The sequence below is a fragment of the Ipomoea triloba genome, chromosome 2 (genome assembly GCF_003576645.1).
Source record: "Ipomoea triloba cultivar NCNSP0323 chromosome 2, ASM357664v1".
NCBI classification, from domain to species: Eukaryota; Viridiplantae; Streptophyta; class Magnoliopsida; order Solanales; family Convolvulaceae; genus Ipomoea; species Ipomoea triloba.
The window spans coordinates 25,322,737-25,343,825 of record NC_044917.1 but is presented as its reverse complement, the minus strand read 5'-3'; the positions used below and the strand labels follow the sequence as shown (position 1 = coordinate 25,343,825).

The 21,089-nt window shown below is 45.4% G+C and overlaps 1 protein-coding gene and 1 long non-coding RNA gene across 7 annotated transcripts; both read right to left on the bottom strand.

Annotated features, from left to right (window-relative positions):
* Positions 1-7,622: 7,622 nt before the first annotated feature.
* On the bottom strand, positions 7,623-8,681 carry LOC116010971. Its single transcript, XM_031250463.1, has one exon. The coding sequence runs from the start codon at positions 8,679-8,681 to the stop codon at positions 7,623-7,625; it is 1,059 nt and encodes a 352-aa protein (XP_031106323.1).
* Positions 8,682-16,752: 8,071 nt separating this feature from the next.
* Positions 16,753-20,689, bottom strand: LOC116010007. Of its 6 annotated transcripts, none has more exons than XR_004096872.1 (5): positions 20,406-20,689; positions 19,779-19,837; positions 18,425-19,358; positions 18,096-18,318; positions 16,753-17,231 (listed from the first exon to the last, which is right to left on the bottom strand). It is a non-coding gene; the product is annotated as an uncharacterized LOC116010007 (long non-coding RNA). The 6 variants fall into 6 exon arrangements; XR_004096873.1 differs by having other exon boundaries at positions 18,096-18,631; positions 18,755-19,358; XR_004096871.1 differs by having other exon boundaries at positions 18,096-18,818; positions 19,282-19,358.
* Positions 20,690-21,089: the final 400 nt, after the last annotated feature.

Genomic DNA, 21,089 nt, shown 5'->3' with positions numbered 1-21,089 from the left:
CTCTGCAAGTTGTCAGGCGCCGCACTGCGGATCAAGTGGATTCTGATGTTACTTGTAGTGTAAGTCAAGATTTCGGCTTGCAGGTTGCGTCACTTTGTTGACCGACCGGTCATCCTTCGGTAGATCGGTCGGGTGTGTTTCTGTCGGGGCGACTCCAAGGGCGATCCGAGAGTATTTTGTCACGAGGCCTATCAGTACAAGAAAACCAGTTGATCACAAGTGATTTATCCCAGTCGGGTTGATGACGATGACGGACCAGCCAGTTGGCGATTGTCGGATCGAGTGATACTTGGCGGACCGGCTCAACGGGTAATCTTTGTACGTATTTATCCATCACGAGTCCCCCACTTCTTGAATCCGCGAGAGTCGTCGGGTTCGAGAAGTGAATTTGTTCTTTGCAATTTCTTCCAATCGTCATGTTGCGGGTTACGCTTCGTTCGGTCGGTCTTCAAGCATCCAGGCACCTTTTGGTAACTTCCCAATTTTTGCAAGTCGCTGGAGATTCTGATCGGATGGCTAACATGCAAAGTGGGACAGGTGGCGCGAATCTGGGCCTCCACGTGAACGGGTCGTCCCTTCAAATTCCAGGCCCATCTCTTCACCTATAAATATCCTTTGGTGAAAGTTCATTTTTACTCTTCTCTCTTTGGCCAACCTGCAACCTCTGGACTTTGCTGATCACTTTGCAAGGTAAAATTTCTTTCCTTTCCCCTCTCTTCTTTTTTTTTTTTTTTGCTTTCCTTTTTTCTTTGACCGACCGAAACCCTAGCCCTGAAGAAAAAAAGTCTGTTTATCTTCTTTGCCGCTCTACGTGTCCGACGATCTGCTGCTACACTTACACCATGTACGTCCATTTGTTTTTTCCTATTGCTTTCTTTCCTCACTACTGTAAGTAATGTACATTATATATATATATATATATATATATATATATATATATATATATATATATATATATATATATATATATATATTAATTATATGGCCGATCGGCCAAAATCAATTTTGAAAGATTGATTTTGGCCGACCTCGGCCAAAATCAATATATATAATAATAATAATTTTTTTTTTTTGCAAACGATCATGCATAACCTACATATGTTTTGTTGTTGTGTTGCCGACCAATTGATGTTGTAGTTGTCTGTTTGTTGTGCTCAGTCGACCGGTCAGATGGTCAGATCAACTGGTCAGTCGTATTGCCTTTTTTGCTTGTTGTTCGCTAATGGCTATTGGGCACTTGATCCATTTTAACTACTCCGCCCTCTTTTTTTTTTTTTTTTTTTTTTAGCTCCGGTCGACCGGTCGCCGAGGCCGATCAGTCATTCGGCCTTGTACTATGTTCCGCTTAATCTTGTCATGTTCTTGCTTCCTAATAGTGCTTTGTTGTAGTATATTGGGTCTGTTGAGTGTGATTGTAGTCTTTGCCATAATGATTCTGACTAGCCTTTGATTCCATTTGTTAACTTCTTACATGTTCTTTGCGTGTGCAGCATGCCTTTAGATGATAGTCAAAATTTGTCCTGTCGCGACTACGACGATCAAGGTGATGAGGAAACACTTAGTGCGTCTGGAGGGTCGTCACCAGGTCGCTCCGATGAGGTTTTTGTAGTTCAACCGGTTGAAGGGAGGCTAGCCAAAAAACCTCTGGCCGTCCGTACTAAATCTGCTCCGACTAGAGTCTCGTCGAAAAAAAAGAGTCATCGGGATCAAGGGATATCAGCTAGACCCGTAGGGCCATCGGTTAGCAAACCGAACCTTACGAGTGGCAAGTTTCTCTACTTGGATCCGTGTGGCGCCTATGGAACTCCAGTCGACGTGTCAGTCAAGGAGGAGGAACAGGTAGAAGACATACTCGGAGGAACGGTTAGGTATAAGGTTGATCATGAAATGGACAACATCATTGATTGTCACTCCGGCAAGTGGATAGGTGTTCATGTGGACTCTTTGAAGGGTGGGCTGCGATTTCCACTCGACCCATTTTTTGTCAAGCTTGTGAATTACTACGGCGTAGTCCCGGTCAGATAGCACCTAATGGCCACCGGATCTTGGCATGCTTCCCACAGATCTGTCGGCGTCATCACATCCCGTGCACAGTGGAGCTCTTCAATTTCCTGCATCTGGTGAAGCCAATGGGAAAAAATTATGGGAGCGGCTTTATCATGATCCAGAGCCGCGGGGTGATTGGTAAAATCTCTGATCTTCCGGACAATCATCGCAGATGGAGAAACAAGTTCTTTCGGGTACGTCTGGATGATGGGCCACCCTTCACGAATGTCTGGTCAGAACAAATGCGTAAGTGCGTGTCACCGCGCGAGACTTCGCTGATCAAGACGGCTGTGCAAAGGATATCGTCAGAGAGCTACACTTGGGAAATTTTTCATTCTCCTGACGCACTGAAATCGGCTCGGCTCCCCCTCCATCTTACGAGGCAACTGATCAAAATATCACAGGTGGTCGGTCGGTCGGCGAGATTGTGCAATTCATCTCGACTCTTTTCCTAACGCCTTGTGTTTTTTCCCTTGCGCAGGTCAACGGGAGATGGAGCTAGGCAGCGATTTGGAGGAGATTCTCGGGACGACTGGAAAGAGCTCGCATGGGGGGAAAACGTCAAAGAGCTTGAAGGTCGTTTTTAAGAAGAAGAACACCGCGTCATCCGGGGAGCAGCATGCGGGTGACCGACCACCAGTTTCCTCTCGTCCGTCTGGTTCGTCCGTCGCCCCTGTCCAGACCAGGTCAAGCGGGAAGCGCCCGATGGGAGAAACTGAAATTGAGACGCCAGAACTTGCACCTGCAATGGACCCCAAGAGACCCCGGGTGACCGGTGAGGAGGTCCCCTTTGTCGACATACTGAATCGCGGCTCAGTCAGCATTTCCGAGATGTTTAATGTGATGTTCCAGTACGTTCCTCCTCCTGTGAACTTGTTCAGCCAGACGACTGACTATGTGGGAGAGCATCTTGTCCGCGGTCTATCTCAGGTACCCGCTCCGACTTGTTGATTGTAATTTTACTCTCTCTCCCCCCCCCCCCCNCTTTGCCATAATGATTCTGACTAGCCTTTGATTCCATTTGTTAACTTCTTACATGTTCTTTGCGTGTGCAGCATGCCTTTAGATGATAGTCAAAATTTGTCCTGTCGCGACTACGACGATCAAGGTGATGAGGAAACACTTAGTGCGTCTGGAGGGTCGTCACCAGGTCGCTCCGATGAGGTTTTTGTAGTTCAACCGGTTGAAGGGAGGCTAGCCAAAAAACCTCTGGCCGTCCGTACTAAATCTGCTCCGACTAGAGTCTCGTCGAAAAAAAAGAGTCATCGGGATCAAGGGATATCAGCTAGACCCGTAGGGCCATCGGTTAGCAAACCGAACCTTACGAGTGGCAAGTTTCTCTACTTGGATCCGTGTGGCGCCTATGGAACTCCAGTCGACGTGTCAGTCAAGGAGGAGGAACAGGTAGAAGACATACTCGGAGGAACGGTTAGGTATAAGGTTGATCATGAAATGGACAACATCATTGATTGTCACTCCGGCAAGTGGATAGGTGTTCATGTGGACTCTTTGAAGGGTGGGCTGCGATTTCCACTCGACCCATTTTTTGTCAAGCTTGTGAATTACTACGGCGTAGTCCCGGTCAGATAGCACCTAATGGCCACCGGATCTTGGCATGCTTCCCACAGATCTGTCGGCGTCATCACATCCCGTGCACAGTGGAGCTCTTCAATTTCCTGCATCTGGTGAAGCCAATGGGAAAAAATTATGGGAGCGGCTTTATCATGATCCAGAGCCGCGGGGTGATTGGTAAAATCTCTGATCTTCCGGACAATCATCGCAGATGGAGAAACAAGTTCTTTCGGGTACGTCTGGATGATGGGCCACCCTTCACGAATGTCTGGTCAGAACAAATGCGTAAGTGCGTGTCACCGCGCGAGACTTCGCTGATCAAGACGGCTGTGCAAAGGATATCGTCAGAGAGCTACACTTGGGAAATTTTTCATTCTCCTGACGCACTGAAATCGGCTCGGCTCCCCCTCCATCTTACGAGGCAACTGATCAAAATATCACAGGTGGTCGGTCGGTCGGCGAGATTGTGCAATTCATCTCGACTCTTTTCCTAACGCCTTGTGTTTTTTCCCTTGCGCAGGTCAACGGGAGATGGAGCTAGGCAGCGATTTGGAGGAGATTCTCGGGACGACTGGAAAGAGCTCGCATGGGGGGAAAACGTCAAAGAGCTTGAAGGTCGTTTTTAAGAAGAAGAACACCGCGTCATCCGGGGAGCAGCATGCGGGTGACCGACCACCAGTTTCCTCTCGTCCGTCTGGTTCGTCCGTCGCCCCTGTCCAGACCAGGTCAAGCGGGAAGCGCCCGATGGGAGAAACTGAAATTGAGACGCCAGAACTTGCACCTGCAATGGACCCCAAGAGACCCCGGGTGACCGGTGAGGAGGTCCCCTTTGTCGACATACTGAATCGCGGCTCAGTCAGCATTTCCGAGATGTTTAATGTGATGTTCCAGTACGTTCCTCCTCCTGTGAACTTGTTCAGCCAGACGACTGACTATGTGGGAGAGCATCTTGTCCGCGGTCTATCTCAGGTACCCGCTCCGACTTGTTGATTGTAATTTTACTCTCTCTCCCCCTCATCTTTTTTCCGTTGTGACTGACTAAGCCATTTTCCAAGTTGCCCACTCGAGTGTCGAGCTCTTCATTCGGTCTCGGTCTGCTGACGTAGAGCGGGAGGAGGAGTTGAAGATGTTAAGGGAGAAAGTGAGGAAGCATGAGGCCGCCTTGAGGTCTTGGGAGCAATATCTAGGCTCTGCTCAGTTCCATAAGGATGCGGTCGCTCACTTTGCTAATCGACTGGCCGTCCTCCCTGACTTAGTCGCATCTGCTTGCCAGTCCGAGGAAGCTGCTCTCCCCTTGTTTCAGACATTGCAACGGGACCCGGTGGGGCTCAAGATGCTCCGTAGAGAGGCTGCTTGGGGCTATTCTCGGGGAAAGGAAGCTATGCAGGTGCTGCTGCACCGGGCCTTGGAGGAGGCAGTGCAACTTGAAACCTGGGAGGAGTTACGCGCCATGCTGCCTGAAGATGTGGCGCCGCCTTGCCCAGAGCCCTTTACCGATCCTGCTACTGGTCCGACTGATCCCTCCACTGCTGCTTCTAGGAACCAAGACCCTAAGTAGATGGTTGATCTGTAGGTTGAATATTTTCACGGGAAACCGGCCCCGTCTTTGTGCCGGTCAGACTTTGATCATCGTTTTCATCTTTTTTGAATAGAAGTTGCTTATTTCCTCATTGTCTGTGACCTTGACATGTTTTTGTTTTCTCCGTGTCCGACCGACCAGTCACCATGCGACTTTCAACCTGCAAAAATACGACAACTAGGTTGCAGTCCGTTAAAACATCGCAACTGACCCTCAGCTCATGCAAAGCGCCAAGCATGTGGCTGCTCGTGGGGTCACTTGCTTTCGGCACCCATCAATATTGAAGGTGATTGGCTAATGACTACAACCAATTGATCAACCGGACAAGACCAGTTGGTCGGTCCGGGAGAAATATACTTAGACAAAACCTTCAGTGGTAAGTCCATAAGAAGTGTACTCAGTCGCACATTCTACCGGATTAAACCATGTGGGTTGGGCTGTGATAACTCAACCGATCGACGACCTCTAACGATGGTTCCGGAGGATAATAAGCGAACTTAATCACATACTCGACCGGTCGAAATCATGCAGGTTAGGTCGGGATAACTCAACCGAATAAAACCTCAAACGATAGCTCCGGGAGATTACAAGTGAACTTAATCACACACTCGACCGGTCGAAATCGTGCGGGTTAGGTCGGGATAACTCAACCGACCGGTCGAAATCGTGCGGGTTAGGTCGGGATAACTCAACCGATCAAAAGAAATCGTGCGGGTTAGGTCGGGATAACTCAACCGATCAAAACCTCAAACGATAGCTCCGGGAGATAACAAGTGAACTTAATCACACACTCGACCGGTCGAAATCGTGCGGGTTAGGTCGGGATAACTCAACCGATCAAAACCTCAAACGATAGCTCCGGGAGTTTAACAAGTGAACTTAATCACACACTCGACCGGTCGAAATCGTGCAGGTTAGGTCGGGATAACTCAACCGATCAAAACCTCAAACGATAGCTCCGGGAGTTTAACAAGTGAACTTAATCACACACTCGACCGGTCGAAATCGTGCAGGTTAGGTCGGGATAACTCAACCGATCAAAACCTCAAACGATAGCTCCGGGAGTTCAACAAGTGAACTTAATCACATACTCGATCGGTCGAAATCGTGCAGGTTAGGTCGGGATAACTCAACCGATCAAAACCTCAAACGATAGCTCCGAGAGATTACAAGTGAACTTAATCACACACTCGACCGGTCAAAATCGTGCGGGTTAGGTCTGGATAACTCAACCGATCAAAACCTCAAACGATAGCTCCGGGAGTTCAACAAGTGAACTTAATCACATACTCGACCGGTCGAAATCGTGCAGGTTAGGTCGGGATAACTCAACCGATCAAAACCTCAAACGATAGCTCCGGGAGATTACAAGTGAACTTAATCACACACTCGACCGGTCGAAATCGTGCGGGTTAGGTCGGGATAACTCAACCGACCGGTCGAAATCGTGCGGGTTAGGTCGGGATAACTCAACCGATCAAAAGAAATCGTGCGGGTTAGGTCGGGATAACTCAACCGATCAAAAACCTCAAACGATAGAACCATGATTTTTTTTTTGACTCGTCCATACAATGAGATGTCAAAAACCAAAATCTTCATTCCGTCATTTCAGTTACAATCATCACACTAGTGACCCTACATTACTTATAGAATTTCACGAGGTGCTCGGAGTTCCACACCCGATCGACCAGTCGTCCGGATGGAGTTTCCAATTTGTAAGTTCCGGGTTGGACGACTGTAGAAACTTTGTAGGGACCTTCCCACTTCCTGGAAAACTTCCCGTGGTCGGTCGGTCTGCTAGCTTCTCTTCGTCGGAGCACCAAGTCGCCTACTTGGAAGAAGCGGGGCTTCACTCGACCGCCATGGTAAGTCTTGGCGGCCTTCTGATATTCGATCATTCTCCGAGCTGCCATGTCTCTCTTCTCCTCTACAAAGTTGAGTTCTACTCCTTGCATTTCATCATTGTCCTCTGGTCGGTAATTCCTCTCCCGAGCGGTAGGTAACCATGCTTCAATTGGTACTCTCGCTTCAAATTCGTAGCCCAGTGAGAAAGGTGTTTCGTTGGTTGCTCGTCTTGGAGTGGTCCGATAGGTCCACAGGACGTATGGAAGTTCTTCTACCCATCCCCGGCCAGCACTTTGCAGCTTCTTCTTCAGCCCGTCTAGAATCGTTCGGTTAGCATTCTCCACTTGTCCATTGGCTTGTGGATATGCTACGGCCGCCCGGGTGTGTCTGATGCCCAAGTGAGCCATGAAGTTTCTGAACGGTTGACTGTCAAATTGTGTCCCATTGTCTGTGGTTAGGTGGACGGGTACGCCAAAGCGAGTGATCACATTGTGCCATAAGAACTTCTGACATTATTGGGAGGTAATGGTCGCTAACGCTTCGGCTTCGACCCACTTGGTGAAGTAATCAATGGCCACTATCACGTACTTTTTTGACCGGCCGTCATTGGGAATGCACCAATCAAGTCTACTCCCCATCTTGCGAATGGAATTACCTCGCTGACCGGCTGGTAGTAGGTCGCTGGTCGACTGGGAAACTTGTGGAATTCTTGGCATATAGCGGATCGCCGCACGTACTGCTCACAATCCAAATTCATAGAGGGCCAGTAGTAACCTAACAAGACAATCTTTTGCGCTAGCGTCCTTGGTCCTTGGTGGGCCGAGCAGATTCCGTCATGAACTTCTTCAATCACAATCTTAGCCTCATCGCTGGTCAAACACCTCAGGAGTGGTCCGCCATACGATCGTTTGTAGAGCTTACCGTCGATCAACTGGAATCGGGGTGCCCGCAATATGACTTTCTTTGCTCGTGCAGGATCGTCCGGTAGGGTGCCATCGGTTATGTATCCTTTCAGATAGTACATCCAGTCAGGCTCGCTTATCTCGACCGGTCGAACCTCGATGATGTCGATGCTAGGCGTTACAATTTCTTCGACCCGAGCAATCTTTGACACGTATTCGGGAGCTTCCTGGGTCAATTTGGATAGCATGTCGGCATCTGTGTTTTCCGCCCTTGGTACTTGAATCATCTCATATTTGTCAAACTGCTGCAACCACTCAAGTGCGATGTCTTTGTATCGTATCATCCGGTCTTCCTTTGCTTCGATCGTATTAGAGAGCTGTCCAATTATCAATCGGGAGTCTGACCGTAATCGCAGTCGGTCGGCCTTCATCTGCTTGGCCAGCCGTAGACCGCCTATGAGTACCTCGTATTCCGCTTCGTTATTGGTGAGTCGGAATTTGAAGATTAGAGCTTGATACACTTTGAAGCCTTCAGGAGATGTAAGCACGATTCCTCCCCCACACCCTTTCTTGCTGGACGATCCGTCAGTGGAGGCTTCCCACCAGGGTTCTTCTAGGGCAGTCGGTCGGTCAGGCTCCAGGTCCCTTGCAGTGCATTCGACGATGAAGTCGGCTAATGCTTGTCCCTTGATGGTCGGGCGTGGCTTGTACTCAATGGCAAATTGGGTTAACATCATGGCCCATTTTATCAGTCGCCCCGAGGATGTTGGGTTTCTGAGGATCGTCCCAAGCGGTTGGTCGGTCAAAACTACAACTGGATGAGCTTGAAAATATGTCGCGAGCTTCCGAGCAGTCACCAGAGTGCAAATGCAGTCTTCTCGAATTTTGTGTAGCGCAATTCCGGTCCTTGCAAGGCTTTGCTGACGTAGTAGATCGGTTTCTGGACCCCTTTCGCTTCCTCCCGAACAAGCACCGAACTGACCGCTCGGTCCGACACGGCTAAGTAAACGTACAAGGTTTCTTCCTTCTCTGGTTTGGAAAGGACTGGTGAGGAGCTCAGGTAAGTTTTCAATTCTTCAAAGGCTGATTAACATGCAGATTTCCATTCGAAACCATTGGACTTCTTCAATATTTGAAAGAATGGTAGGGACTTCTCAGCCGATTTAGACAAGAAACGACTGAGTGCAGCGAGTCGACCGGTCAGTCGCTGGACGTCTTTGACTGACTGGGGGGCTGCATCTCCATGATTTCTCTGACCTTCTCAGGGTTCGGTTCGATTCCCCGACCCGTCATCATAAATCCCAAGAACTTCCCTGTTTGGACAGCGAAGGCACACTTACTCGGATTTAAAAGCAGGTTGAATGTTTCCATCACTTTGAATGCTTTGGCCAGGTCGGTTGGGTGTGTTTCCTTCGAGCGACTTTTGACCAGCATGTCGTCGACGTATGCTTCCATTGTCGACCCAAGCAGGCCCTTGAACAACTTGTTCACCATCCGTTGATATGTGGCTCCAGAGTTCCGTAGACCGAATACCATCACCATGTAGCAAAACACCCCATCAGGGGTGATCAAGGCGGTCTTCTCTTCGTCTTCTTTGCACATGAAAATTTGATGGTATCCTTTGAATGCATCCATGAAGCTCAGCAGCTCACACCCGGCAGTCTCATCAACCATCTGGTCGGGATTTGGCAATGGGTAAGGGTCCTTTGGGCAGGCTTTGTTTAGATCGGTGTAATCTACACACATCCTCCATATGGGTGGTTTTGGCGCAAGGACCACGTTTGCCAACCACTCCGGGTACAGGACCTCCCGGATGTGACCTACCGCTAGGAGGGTGGCGGTCTCCTTCTTCACAAACTTTCGCCTCTCGCTTGACAGGTGCCTTTTCTTTTGCTTGACCGGCTTGAATCCCGGTTGAATGGATAGGCGGTGGCATATGACAGACCGATCGACCCCGGGCATGTCCTCTGGTCCCCAGGCGAAGATGCTCTTGAACTTATGCAGAACACTAACGATTTCTTCTCATAGACCGACCGGGAGACCCCGACCGATCCTAACCGTTCGCTCCGGTTGATTGGGGTCCAGTATGATCTCTTCCATTTCTGAAGCTGGTTGCGGCTTCTCCTTGAGTTCTCCATAATCTACCTGTTGCGATATGGTGTGGATTCTAGCGTCCTCACGATCCGATTGCTTGACTGCTTGTGCGTAACACTGTCGTGCAACTCGCTGGTCTCCCCGAAGCACCCCGATCCCATTGGGTGTGTGGAATTTCACGCACAAGTGGCTCATCGATATGACGGCGGCCACTTGGGTGATGCCAGGTTGACCGAGTATCGCATTGTGTATGCATTTCAGCTTGACCACCACAAAGTCCATGGTAGTCTTTAGAACATTCGGGTGGGTGCCCATCTCGACGTTTAAACTGATGATTCCTTCCGCTTCTATGGAATCGCCGGTGAAGCCAGGCAATGGGGTCCTCAAGGGGGCCAACTTTTCGGTCGATAGACCTAAACGTGTGAACACATCGAAGTATAAGATGTTTACCGAGCTCCCCGTGTGAAAACGTGTGAATCTCCCGTTGCACATCCGTCCCATTGATGTCCATCGTGATGACGAGCGAGTCGCTCTGGGTTTCTCCATGGATGGGAAGATCATCATCAGTGAAGAATATCGGCTCCGTGCGCTTCTTCTTCTCTCGCGGTTCTGACTACATCGATCCTATGTACAGGTTCCTTACCCATTGTTTCCTCTGGCGGGAAGAGTCTCTTCCCTCCGGTCCTCCGTAGATTACATGAATCACCGGCTTTTTTCCAGTTGCCTTATCATCGTGCGACTCGGGTGGGCTGGGTGCCTTCGATTGTTCCTTCTGATTTCTTCTCCAGACGTTTTTCTTGGCCTTACCCTTATCTTGGCCGTCTTTCCTCACGAACTGCTCCAACTCTCCACTCTGAATGAGTTGCTCAATGATCAGTCGCAAGGCTATGCATTCCGTTGTATCATGCCCTCTGACCTTGTGGAAGGCACAATACTTGCTTCTATTTGCTCCTTCGGGTACCGGCTCGGGTGGGTGCACCAGATTACACTGCTCGGCGAATTGCAAAACTTCTACCAGTGGCTTGTTTAGTGGAGTGAATCGCGGTCCATCCCCCGTCCGGCCACGCTGCCTAAATCGTGGTCAATCTTTTCTTTGGTCGTGACCTTTGTCCCGACTGACCGGCTGCTCCTCTCGTCTCTTCGCTGTGTTGGCCTCGGTGGCGTCTGCATGGTGTCTGGCCCAAGTGATCGCCTCTTCATATGTCTTTGGGGGCTTGACAATGAGGTCATAGTAAAGTGCCCCGGATCGGAGCGACGAGAGGAATGCATGAACCGCTACCTGATCTTCCATTGGTTCAACCTAGTCTACTTCTCGCTCCCATCTGGACAGGTAAGTTGACAAGGCTTCCCCTACGTCCTGTTTTACCTTGTTCAGATAGGTGTAAGGCTTCTTCCTTGACTTTCTAGCTGCAAAACGTCTTACGAACTTGTCAGCCAGTTGGCTGAAATTCGCGATCGAACGAGGCTCCAAGCTTCTGAACCACTCGGCTGCTCTACCTACCAGGGTGGCGAAGAAAGCTCTGCATATGACGACATCGCATACTCCTAACATCAGCATGCTGCCATAATACATGTTGATGTGATCCTGTGGGTCAGATCGTCCATTGTAAGTTCGGACCAGTGGGATCCTCAAGTCCTGTGGGTAATGTGTGCTCATGACATCGTCAGTGAAGGGGGTGTCAATCAACGAACTGGATGGCTCTCCCTCTTTGTTCTTCTCACGTAGCTCACGTTGCAACTGGTCCATTTTCTCCTGCAGTCTGGCCAACTGACGGTAAGGACTATCTTCCCTGCTTGGACGTCGTTCCCTCCTGTCCGGTCGGTCACCCACCCGACCGGCTAGTCGTCCTATCCTGCCTTCCCCTCTGGACCGCGACGCGGTCCCAGTGCTTCTCTCGGTCAGTCATGGTCATCCGGAGCCCCCAATCGAGATCTAGCACTCTTCTGAATGCGATCGAAGGCACTCCTACGTTGAGCAGCGTTAGGTTGACTATGATCTCGACATTCTTCCCGGTCGGATCTCCTTGACCGATCTGCTGATTGAATCTCCTCTGGGTCATGCTCTCGGGATTGCGGATGTGATTGCCTTTGGGAAGGTTGAGCTACCGGTTGCTGTTGTTCTACAACAGGAATTTGAGGGGTTACCATCACTTGGGGGGTTGGCGCCACGACATAATACCCCGGAGTCCCAGGCCACGGTTGATACATGTGAGCAAATCCTTGCGGTGGCGTTCCTTGAACGGGGTTACCTCCAAGTGCTCCTGGTGTTGGGGGCGGCATCTGACCTGTTGAGGGTAGCATAGCGTATGCCATTGGCATATGAAGATTTGAGGTGGTTGTGCCATTCATTGGTAGTGAAATGGCGGGGTGGAAATTTGTGTGTCCAGCTTGCTGGTCGGGATTCTGACCGACTGGTTGGGTGGTTTGTGTATCATGTCTTGCGTGGTTGGAGGTGAGCTCGTTCATCAAGCCCCTCGAACGGTCCAACGGGGTGGTGTCCAACCTGACGGGTCGAGCCTTCCCTCTGCATGTATCCCTGACTCCGACTCCTCCTACTGGTTGCCATCTCAAACAAGCAAGGTGAAAAAGTTAACGGGACAGACAGAGTGTCTCGCTTCGGTCCCCACAGACGGCGCCAATGATAGCGTAAATCGTCCTGGGATTATGGTTACGCTACGAATACGTATGTTGCAAGTGGATGGAGAAAAAGGGGCGCTCGGCGAGTCAATCGGTCGGTCGGTCTACGGGCGACAACTGAGCGGTCCAAGGCTACGAGTTGCAATGGCGAATGGTAATCTGTTGAATGGATTGAAATATTAAGTGGATCACGCGAAGCGATCGTTACAGGTGTTCTAACTATTACAAACGACTGGTAGTGTTGTGAGGTGCTTGTGAGTAGTGAATGTAGAACTCAATCTAAGATGGATCTCCAGTGAAGGAGGGAGACCCCCTATTTATACTAGTTGAAGGCGGTCTTGAGCATTTAATGAGCTGCTGCAGGTGGCTTGACGTGGCGCCTTCCCACTGGCTCGGTCAGACGGTCGATCTACAGCTACGTGTAGACCAGTTGCTCGAGGTATCAGCACCGCCATCTCTGCAAGTTGTCAGGCGCCGCACTGCGGATCAAGTGGATTCTGATGTTACTTGTAGTGTAAGTCAAGATTTCGGCTTGCAGGTTGCGTCACTTTGTTGACCGACCGGTCATCCTTCGGTAGATCGGTCGGGTGTGTTTCTGTCGGGGCGACTCCAAGGGCGATCCGAGAGTATTTTGTCACCAGGCCTATCGGTACAAGCAAACCAGTTGATCACAAGTGATTTATCCCAGTCGGGTTGATGACTATGACAGACCAGCCAGTTGGCGATTGTCGGATCGAGTGATACTCGGCGGACCGGCTCAACGGGTAATCTTTGTACGTATTTATCCATCAGTTAGAATGATATACCATACAATGCGTTTACAGCCTTATCTTCGGTTTACTGCCCATCTATTTGAAGTTTGTCGGCTCATCATTTCCTTGCCTTTGGCAGTGGGCAAATTAAAGGTAAATCTATGCCTCCGATATGTTTGTCCTGCATTTGTTAGCTCAAACGGGTGCATAGAAATAAACTTAAAGCAACTAAAAGAAACAAAATAATAGCCGTAAAATAAAATTTTGCTTAAAAATTGGGATTATTGGCACGGCCAGACCTGGGAGACTTAGGAAAATTAGATGAAAAGAAAATAATGCACGAAAACTGTCCAGGACCTGTCCACGCGACTCACACGCGTGGTGGTCCTCGTGGAGCGGCTCTGGAAAGATTCCACGCTGGCTCCACGCGTGTGAGCAGGTGTGGTCAGCAATGCTGATCACCTTCTTCGTTTCCTGGCTTTTGCCTTCCATGTTTGATTCGGTTTAGCTCATATGTCATGGCTTAGCACCAAAATCACCTGCAATGTTAGCTCAAGCAAGGCTATTCTAAAAAGAAAAATTACTAATAAACGAAAAGAAAGAGAAAGTAAACAAGAAATAAAATTCTAATCTAAGGATAACGTTGGGACTGCCTCCCAAGTGCGCCATGGTTTAACGTCTCCTGGCCAGACGTGGTGTGCTCTATCCTTCGAAGCACACAAATTTTGGGACCTTACCAAGCGTCCCGTGAACCTTCGCTTCAAGGAATGTCCCAAGATGGGAAACATCCTTGAATACCCACAAGAATAAAGGAAGAATAAAATGCATGGTTGGAAGAATTTTAACATCAAACACCCTCCTTAACTCCTCTAGGATGGTGTTCATTTCCTCTTCCTCCTTATCTCTTCTACCCCTAAAGATTTTTTCATTTGTTTCAAACCATATCTCCTCACTCCCCTCCTCATTTTCGAATGTAGTTAAGTCTCTCCACTCAACTTCTTCTATAAGATCAAATGTGAGAATCTCATCATTTTCTATCATCCCTTCCTCTCCTTCCCTTCTCTCATCTTCCCAAAAATTACTCTCACTCTCACAAGAGTAGAACGAAGCATCATCCCCCTCACTCATCAACTCACTTTCACCCAAGACAAAGGATTCATCTTCTAAAAAGTTAAAGCAATCATATTCATATTTAAACAAAAGAGAATCCTTACAATCATTAATCAATATATCAAAATTTTTCATGGAATCATCCTCCCGAAATTTAAAGCAATCATAATCACATGTAGTGGAAATATTAATGCAAGGGGAGTCATCCACACAAGTGTCAAGGGTGTTATCAAAAAGAGCACAAGGATTTTCAAGAATATTAATGCAAGAAGGATTAGAAATTTTACCACATTTTGGCTCTTCATCTTCCTACACTAGCTCAATGTCCTCATCCTCACTCTCCATCTCTACCTCCTTTTGATCTTCCAATTCGAAAATTGAAACTTCTTCAAGCACCGGGGCATAACAATCCTCCCTTTCTTCAAAACTCTACTCTTCCCTAGCATTTTGCGCGTTTTCGACCTCTTGTACAATCCTTGGATGGGCTTCCAAAGTGGGGATGTCATCTATGATGGTGGAGTTAGCTCGGGACTCATTCATTTTCATGAGCTCCTCCATCATAGATAGCATCTTCGTTTCAACTTCTTCTAATGGAAGTCCTTCCTCATGGAGGGTAGCGAGATAGTCCTTTAGTTCGCTCTTGATTTCGGCTTTTAGTTTAGCCGTATCCTCCTTGGCCATCCTCGTGAATTCTTCTATTTTTGCTTTTAGGATTTCAATTTCATCGGTGGCCGGTGGGATATAATCACAAGGATTTGTATGGGTATTATATGGGAAAGAAGATGATGTTTCAAAGAAATGGGTAGTATTGTTTTCTAGATGAATTTGTGATGGAGGTGGGTAGTATGTGTTTAGGTGGGAATTGGGGAATAAATTTGACTCGGGAGTATAGCTTGGGTCAATTGTTCTCATCATTTGTGCAAGCTTACCCTCTATATTTTGGGATATTTCTTTGGAGCTTAATGAGTCAATTTCTTGAAAATTGAGTGATTGTGAAGGGTAATTTTCTTGGAAAGGTGGCGGTGGTGTTTCATATGGATATGGGTGATGATTGGGTGTATGAAATGGATAGGGATATGGAGGTGGTAACTGGTGATGTGGAAATGGGTAAGGGTATGGAGGTGGGTAGTGGTATGTGGGTGGAGGGTAAGTATAGGTGGAATGGGGGTAATAGGGATATGGTTGGGGTGGAGTATTTGCATAAGATGGTCCTCCATGGTGTGGGTAACCATGGGAATTCATTTGAGCACACATTGGCAAGCTTACAAATGAATTGATAGAGAAAATTCCCTGCACAAAGCTTAGCCAACAACAAATCTTTGCAACTAAAAGTAGTTGCAAGTGAGCACACAAGATATACGATGCAAATAAGCTCACTTCTCAAACAAGTAACAAAAAGTAAGAAAACAATATAAACAAAAAGAAAGAAATTCAAGAACTCTTACAAATCTACTTCAAAGATGTCAACACAATTCAAGAACCGTTTGTCATCCCCGGCAACGGCGCCATTTTGATGTTGTGTGTATAGTGGGAATGAAGGTGAAGTGGTAAAACGAAGAGTCAAGACTCCCCGAGTGTCGTGTCTCTCAAGGATGGCGAATGGGAACCGAATTTGTGTGGCATTTATGAGGTTGAAAGGTAAGAGTTACAAGAATCAAAGGGGAAGGTTTTGTTCATGGGTGGTTTGAAAGTAAAAAGGGATAGAAAATACAAAAGGTAAAAGAAAGGGGTGCATGCCAAAGTTAAGCCAAAGGATTGATTATCGTAGGTAGCTTGGAATTGGGTTTCGGGATTGATCTAGGGAGTCACGATATTAGTATTGAGTGGCGTCACACTCAAACTCTCAATCCTCATTCGGTTGAGGCATTTTATCGAACACCTAGCTTACCACTCCTCTCGGATCTCATCCTTTCGGATTAAGAGCGGAGATATAGATGAGTTGGGCTCGTGAGAGGCCGCTATCGCGCACACTCTNAGTTGGGCTCGTGAGAGGCCGCTATCGCGCACACTCTCACTTCCACTCGATTTACTAACTACCCCGGCCGGAAATAGAAGCAAAGATTGAACAACATCATCCATACAAAACATCAATCATACTCCCACAATACCAAGATCATAAGATAAAATATAAGCATCAATCCATAGATCAACAAGGGCACACACACCCAACTACTCTACTGTAACATAATAAACATAAATAGAAGCAATATAAACAAAGCAAGAAAGTAAAGATTCAAACTTTAATATTAAAAGAAAAGAGTATTACCTAAGGAGTTCTTGGATCTACAACTTCATCATCTACACTAATCTAAATCTAATCTAAGGAGGAGTATTGGAATTCCTCCCCAAAGGGGAAGAATTTGGAAAAGAAAACTAAGATCTAAATTATGGGGTGCCTCCTCATCTCCAAAAGTCTGAAATAAGGAGCCTTATATAGGGGGAACAAAATAGGAGCAAGATAGACAATTTCCGCGCAGCAGATTTTTAGGGCTGTCACAGGGGTCTCGACACGTCGAGCCCGGAAGAATTTTCTCCGCGATCTTCCACACGCGTGGTGGAGGGTGTGGGGAGTTTCTGGAATGTTTCCACGCCCCTCCAAACGCGTGTGAGGCTGCGTGGGAGGCTCCTGCTTCACGGTTTCTTCATTTTCTGCTCATTTTTCGGCCTTGAGTCCTCCTTTTAGCTGTAGGATACCTAAAAAGCATCTTCCACACTCTAGTTAGAAGTTTTGGTCACATTAGAGTCTAAATGCAGGATATTCTTATGAAATGGGTAATAAACTATACAATACTAGCCCTTAAATGACCCCTAAAATGAGCTATTCTTGGTGCTTATCAGTGACAGTGTGCATACATGTTGCTATATATATGTACTCAACACAATACTTACAGTTGGAAATCAACCATTTTCCAACCACCCCAAAAGTGGTCGGAAAATGCCAAAATCTGATCGAAAATCCTTGTCCTGGCCACTTTTCCGACTACTTTAGGATTCGGAAAAATCATCATCGGTATTTCTGACTACTTGATGTGGTGGTCGGAAATACCGTCGACTTTATTAAAGTCGTCGAAACAACTGGTCGTAGGCTGGAGAGTGATGTTGCACATTTTCCAACCACCAAGTGGTCGGAAAGTTATTTAGTTAAAAATTATAGCGGTGAGAATTTCCGACCACTTGGTTATCGGAAAGTAATTTAGTAAATAAAAAAATTATTTTTTTTTATGGCCTACAACCTAGCTTCATTAGCCAATGCAGCAGCTGCTGACAAATTAGAAAAACATATAAAACAAAAGTAATAGACATATGCATGCTTATAGCATAATGAACCTCACATTTTATGCAAATACAAATATTACACCAAAAACTTATAATACAAAATATTTATTGAAGTGCATTTAGCCACCAAGCTCATTATTTCATAGTATAAAATCCATAAAGTCTGCCTCTAACTCGTCATGTTGGCTCTCTATCAGATAAAAGAAACCACAAATACATTAAGTGAGAGACTTGCAATGAAACAACTGCCTCGTGAAACAAATAATCCATAGAGATCCTTACCCAAGTTCAGAGATCTTCAAATGAGCCTTTGCATGATCAGCAAAGAATGGACATCAAAATTCATCTGAAGCAGGGGAGGAACCATGGAACACACACATACCGCATCATATTTTTCAACTAGTGGGTGGAAAAAATGATCTTTAATAAGAGCCTTGTCAGTGGGCAATTGTATAAGCCTTTCTTTCTCACCACTCAAAAGCTCTCTGATTACAAAGCAGTGTGTCTAAGCCAAATAACAAGTATGACATTCCCAGGATAAGAAAAAGATATCGAATTACCTCCAAAAAAAATCATAAAAACAATCAGAAAAAGGTCTATCAGATACTTACCACCAGTCTCTAAACAACACTCGACCAGTATACAATTTGATGAGATAAATAGCTTGATGCATAATAACTTGTAAAGAATTTTGCCAACTCACTGTATGATTCTTCTTGAGACCATGGGATACCACTAACAAGAACCATGAAATAACATGGGTTGGAAACAGATGAACTAATGTAAGCCAACCTCATTCTCGTGATGTATTTGTATTCCTAAGAAAAAGTGGCAAATCTTCAATGATGAAAGAAACAGATACTTCTTGAAAGCTTATGTGTTCTGTGGGTGTAAAAGAAATTACAGTAATAGATAACAGATATGGCCTTGAATATCCTTACAAAGTATAGGAGAATGCAAGTAGAGAATGAAATCACTTATAACGCTAGGCAATGAGCCCAAAGCCTAACAAGGAAAATTGAAGACAACAAAAGTAAGAACAATTGCAAACATAAAAAGATGGGAAGCAGGAGGTAAATAAAATTTTCAAATAATGGCAAGTTTGTACTGTATAGATCGCATTATAATAAATCCATCCAAGATACAGTAATAATTTCTCCATAGACAACCAAATTAACTCTGATTGCTTGCAAAATCTGTCCTCGAGTCCTTAGAATGAAAAATAAGAAAATTTTGCAAGTTTGCAGACTTTCAAGTGTTTGTTAAGATACAATCAAATGATGGCCATTGTGTCAAAAGATACAACCAAATAAGATTTCAAACAAATGGTAGACATTTAGTCAAATGCAGGTTATCTTGCACAGTGTACCAATGTTTGTAAATTTGAAAAGATAACATCCTAATTCATCTGAAAACTCAGGATTGAAATGCTGTGGATTGTCAATATCAAAAGATATATGTATCATACCACTGAGACCCTTCCTTGAAATTTTTAATGGTGAAAATCTCCTATGAGTCTCCAAGAGCCAGCTCGTGTGCTGCATCCTGCCCAAAATAGTTGAGTGGCAGCACAAGGAAAAGGCAAATTGAAGCATCAATGCAGAATATACGGATACTATACATAATAAAGCAAAGTTAAATGTAAGCATTGGAGGATCAAAGTAAAGCAGTAGAGAAGGTAAAAATAGTTGAAAGCAAAGACCTAAGAAAGATGAAGGCAATCATATGCAGCTCTTAGATAAGTGTTCAATATGAATTTCAAGATTGAAAATTGTTGATGTTGGCATAACGTTACATGGTTTTGGATAACTTTTTTGGTCACCAAAACTCTTTATTTTACTCGACAAACTATAACTAAATATAGATTATAGCACTGAAAAATATTAACAATTAAAAATGAATGTGAATGATATATAGTATATGACGTTAATTAGAACCAACTACAGGTAATACTAGTCTTCATACTTGTAAGAGTTGTTGAAGATGAGTGGGTTGGTAGTCCAAGCATCTTCAAATCCCTGTTCCTGGTTACAATGAGTCAAGATAGCAATCAGAAGAAATCATACATAGTAATGATCTGTATAGCTAAATTCTCACATGCTCTTTTTTTTTTTAAACTTTACAGCATTTAGAGAAAACATACACAAAATATACACAAAATACAGACTATATACACATAATAATTCTTTTTTGGGACTATATGTATATATACAACATACTGATACTGGAATAGTAGACTAATAATTAAACTAAATCATCATATGTATTATGGAGTACTTAATTTACATACAATATACACAGAATGCAACAATATTCACAAAATAATTTTTTTGGGACGTAGGTATATAGAGCATACTTATATAGTGATAGTGGAATAGTGGACATATAATCATTAAACCAATAACTCATATAGATTATGAAATAATGAATTTACAGACAATATACAGAGAATACATTGAAGATTTAGGGAATTAGGGATTTATATTTAGGGAATTAGGGATTTATATTTAGGGAATTGGGGCTATTAGGGATTTATATTTATGGAATTAGGGCTAACTAATTAAGAGAATAAGGTTGAAGATTTATTCTAACCTGAACACTTGCAAGTAGTTGCCGAATTGCCAGTTGCTAAAGACAAGTGCCAGACGGATGGACGACAGTTGAGGAATGGGCTGAGGAGAAGAGAGGATATGTAACTGTTGGCTATGGGGCTATAGCAGCGCCGTCGCCATCGTCAACAACGAGAAACCTGTCGAGCCGCCGTCGTCGAGTCGCCGTCGTCAACATTAAGAAGCCCGTCGCGCTACCGCCATCGTCAACAAATCGCCGTCGTCACCAGCACCAAGAAGCAAGAAGAGAAATAGCGCAACACTTGAAAAAATTTTAGTGCCCTAAAAGACTGGTATTCGTATGCGTTTATATGGTGGTCGGAAACAAAAGATTAATTTTAAAATTTTAAAATGGTTGAAAAAATCTTTCAAAAAAAATGGTTGAAAAAAATTTTTCCGACATATTTTCGACTACTTCATAAAAAATTCGACCACTTTCTGACTAGTGCAACCTTTGGTCGAAAAAACGAAAAAAAAAAATTACTTTTTCCGACTAATTTTTTGAGTGGCCGGGATTGAGATCGGAAAAATGATAATTTCCAGCAGTGACTATTTTTCCCATACTTTTCTTTTGAACTTAAATTTATTTTTCTCTTTTTCATTTTTACAAAAAAAATTAATGTATAAAAATATATATAATTAAATACTGTAATTGAGATCTTTATTT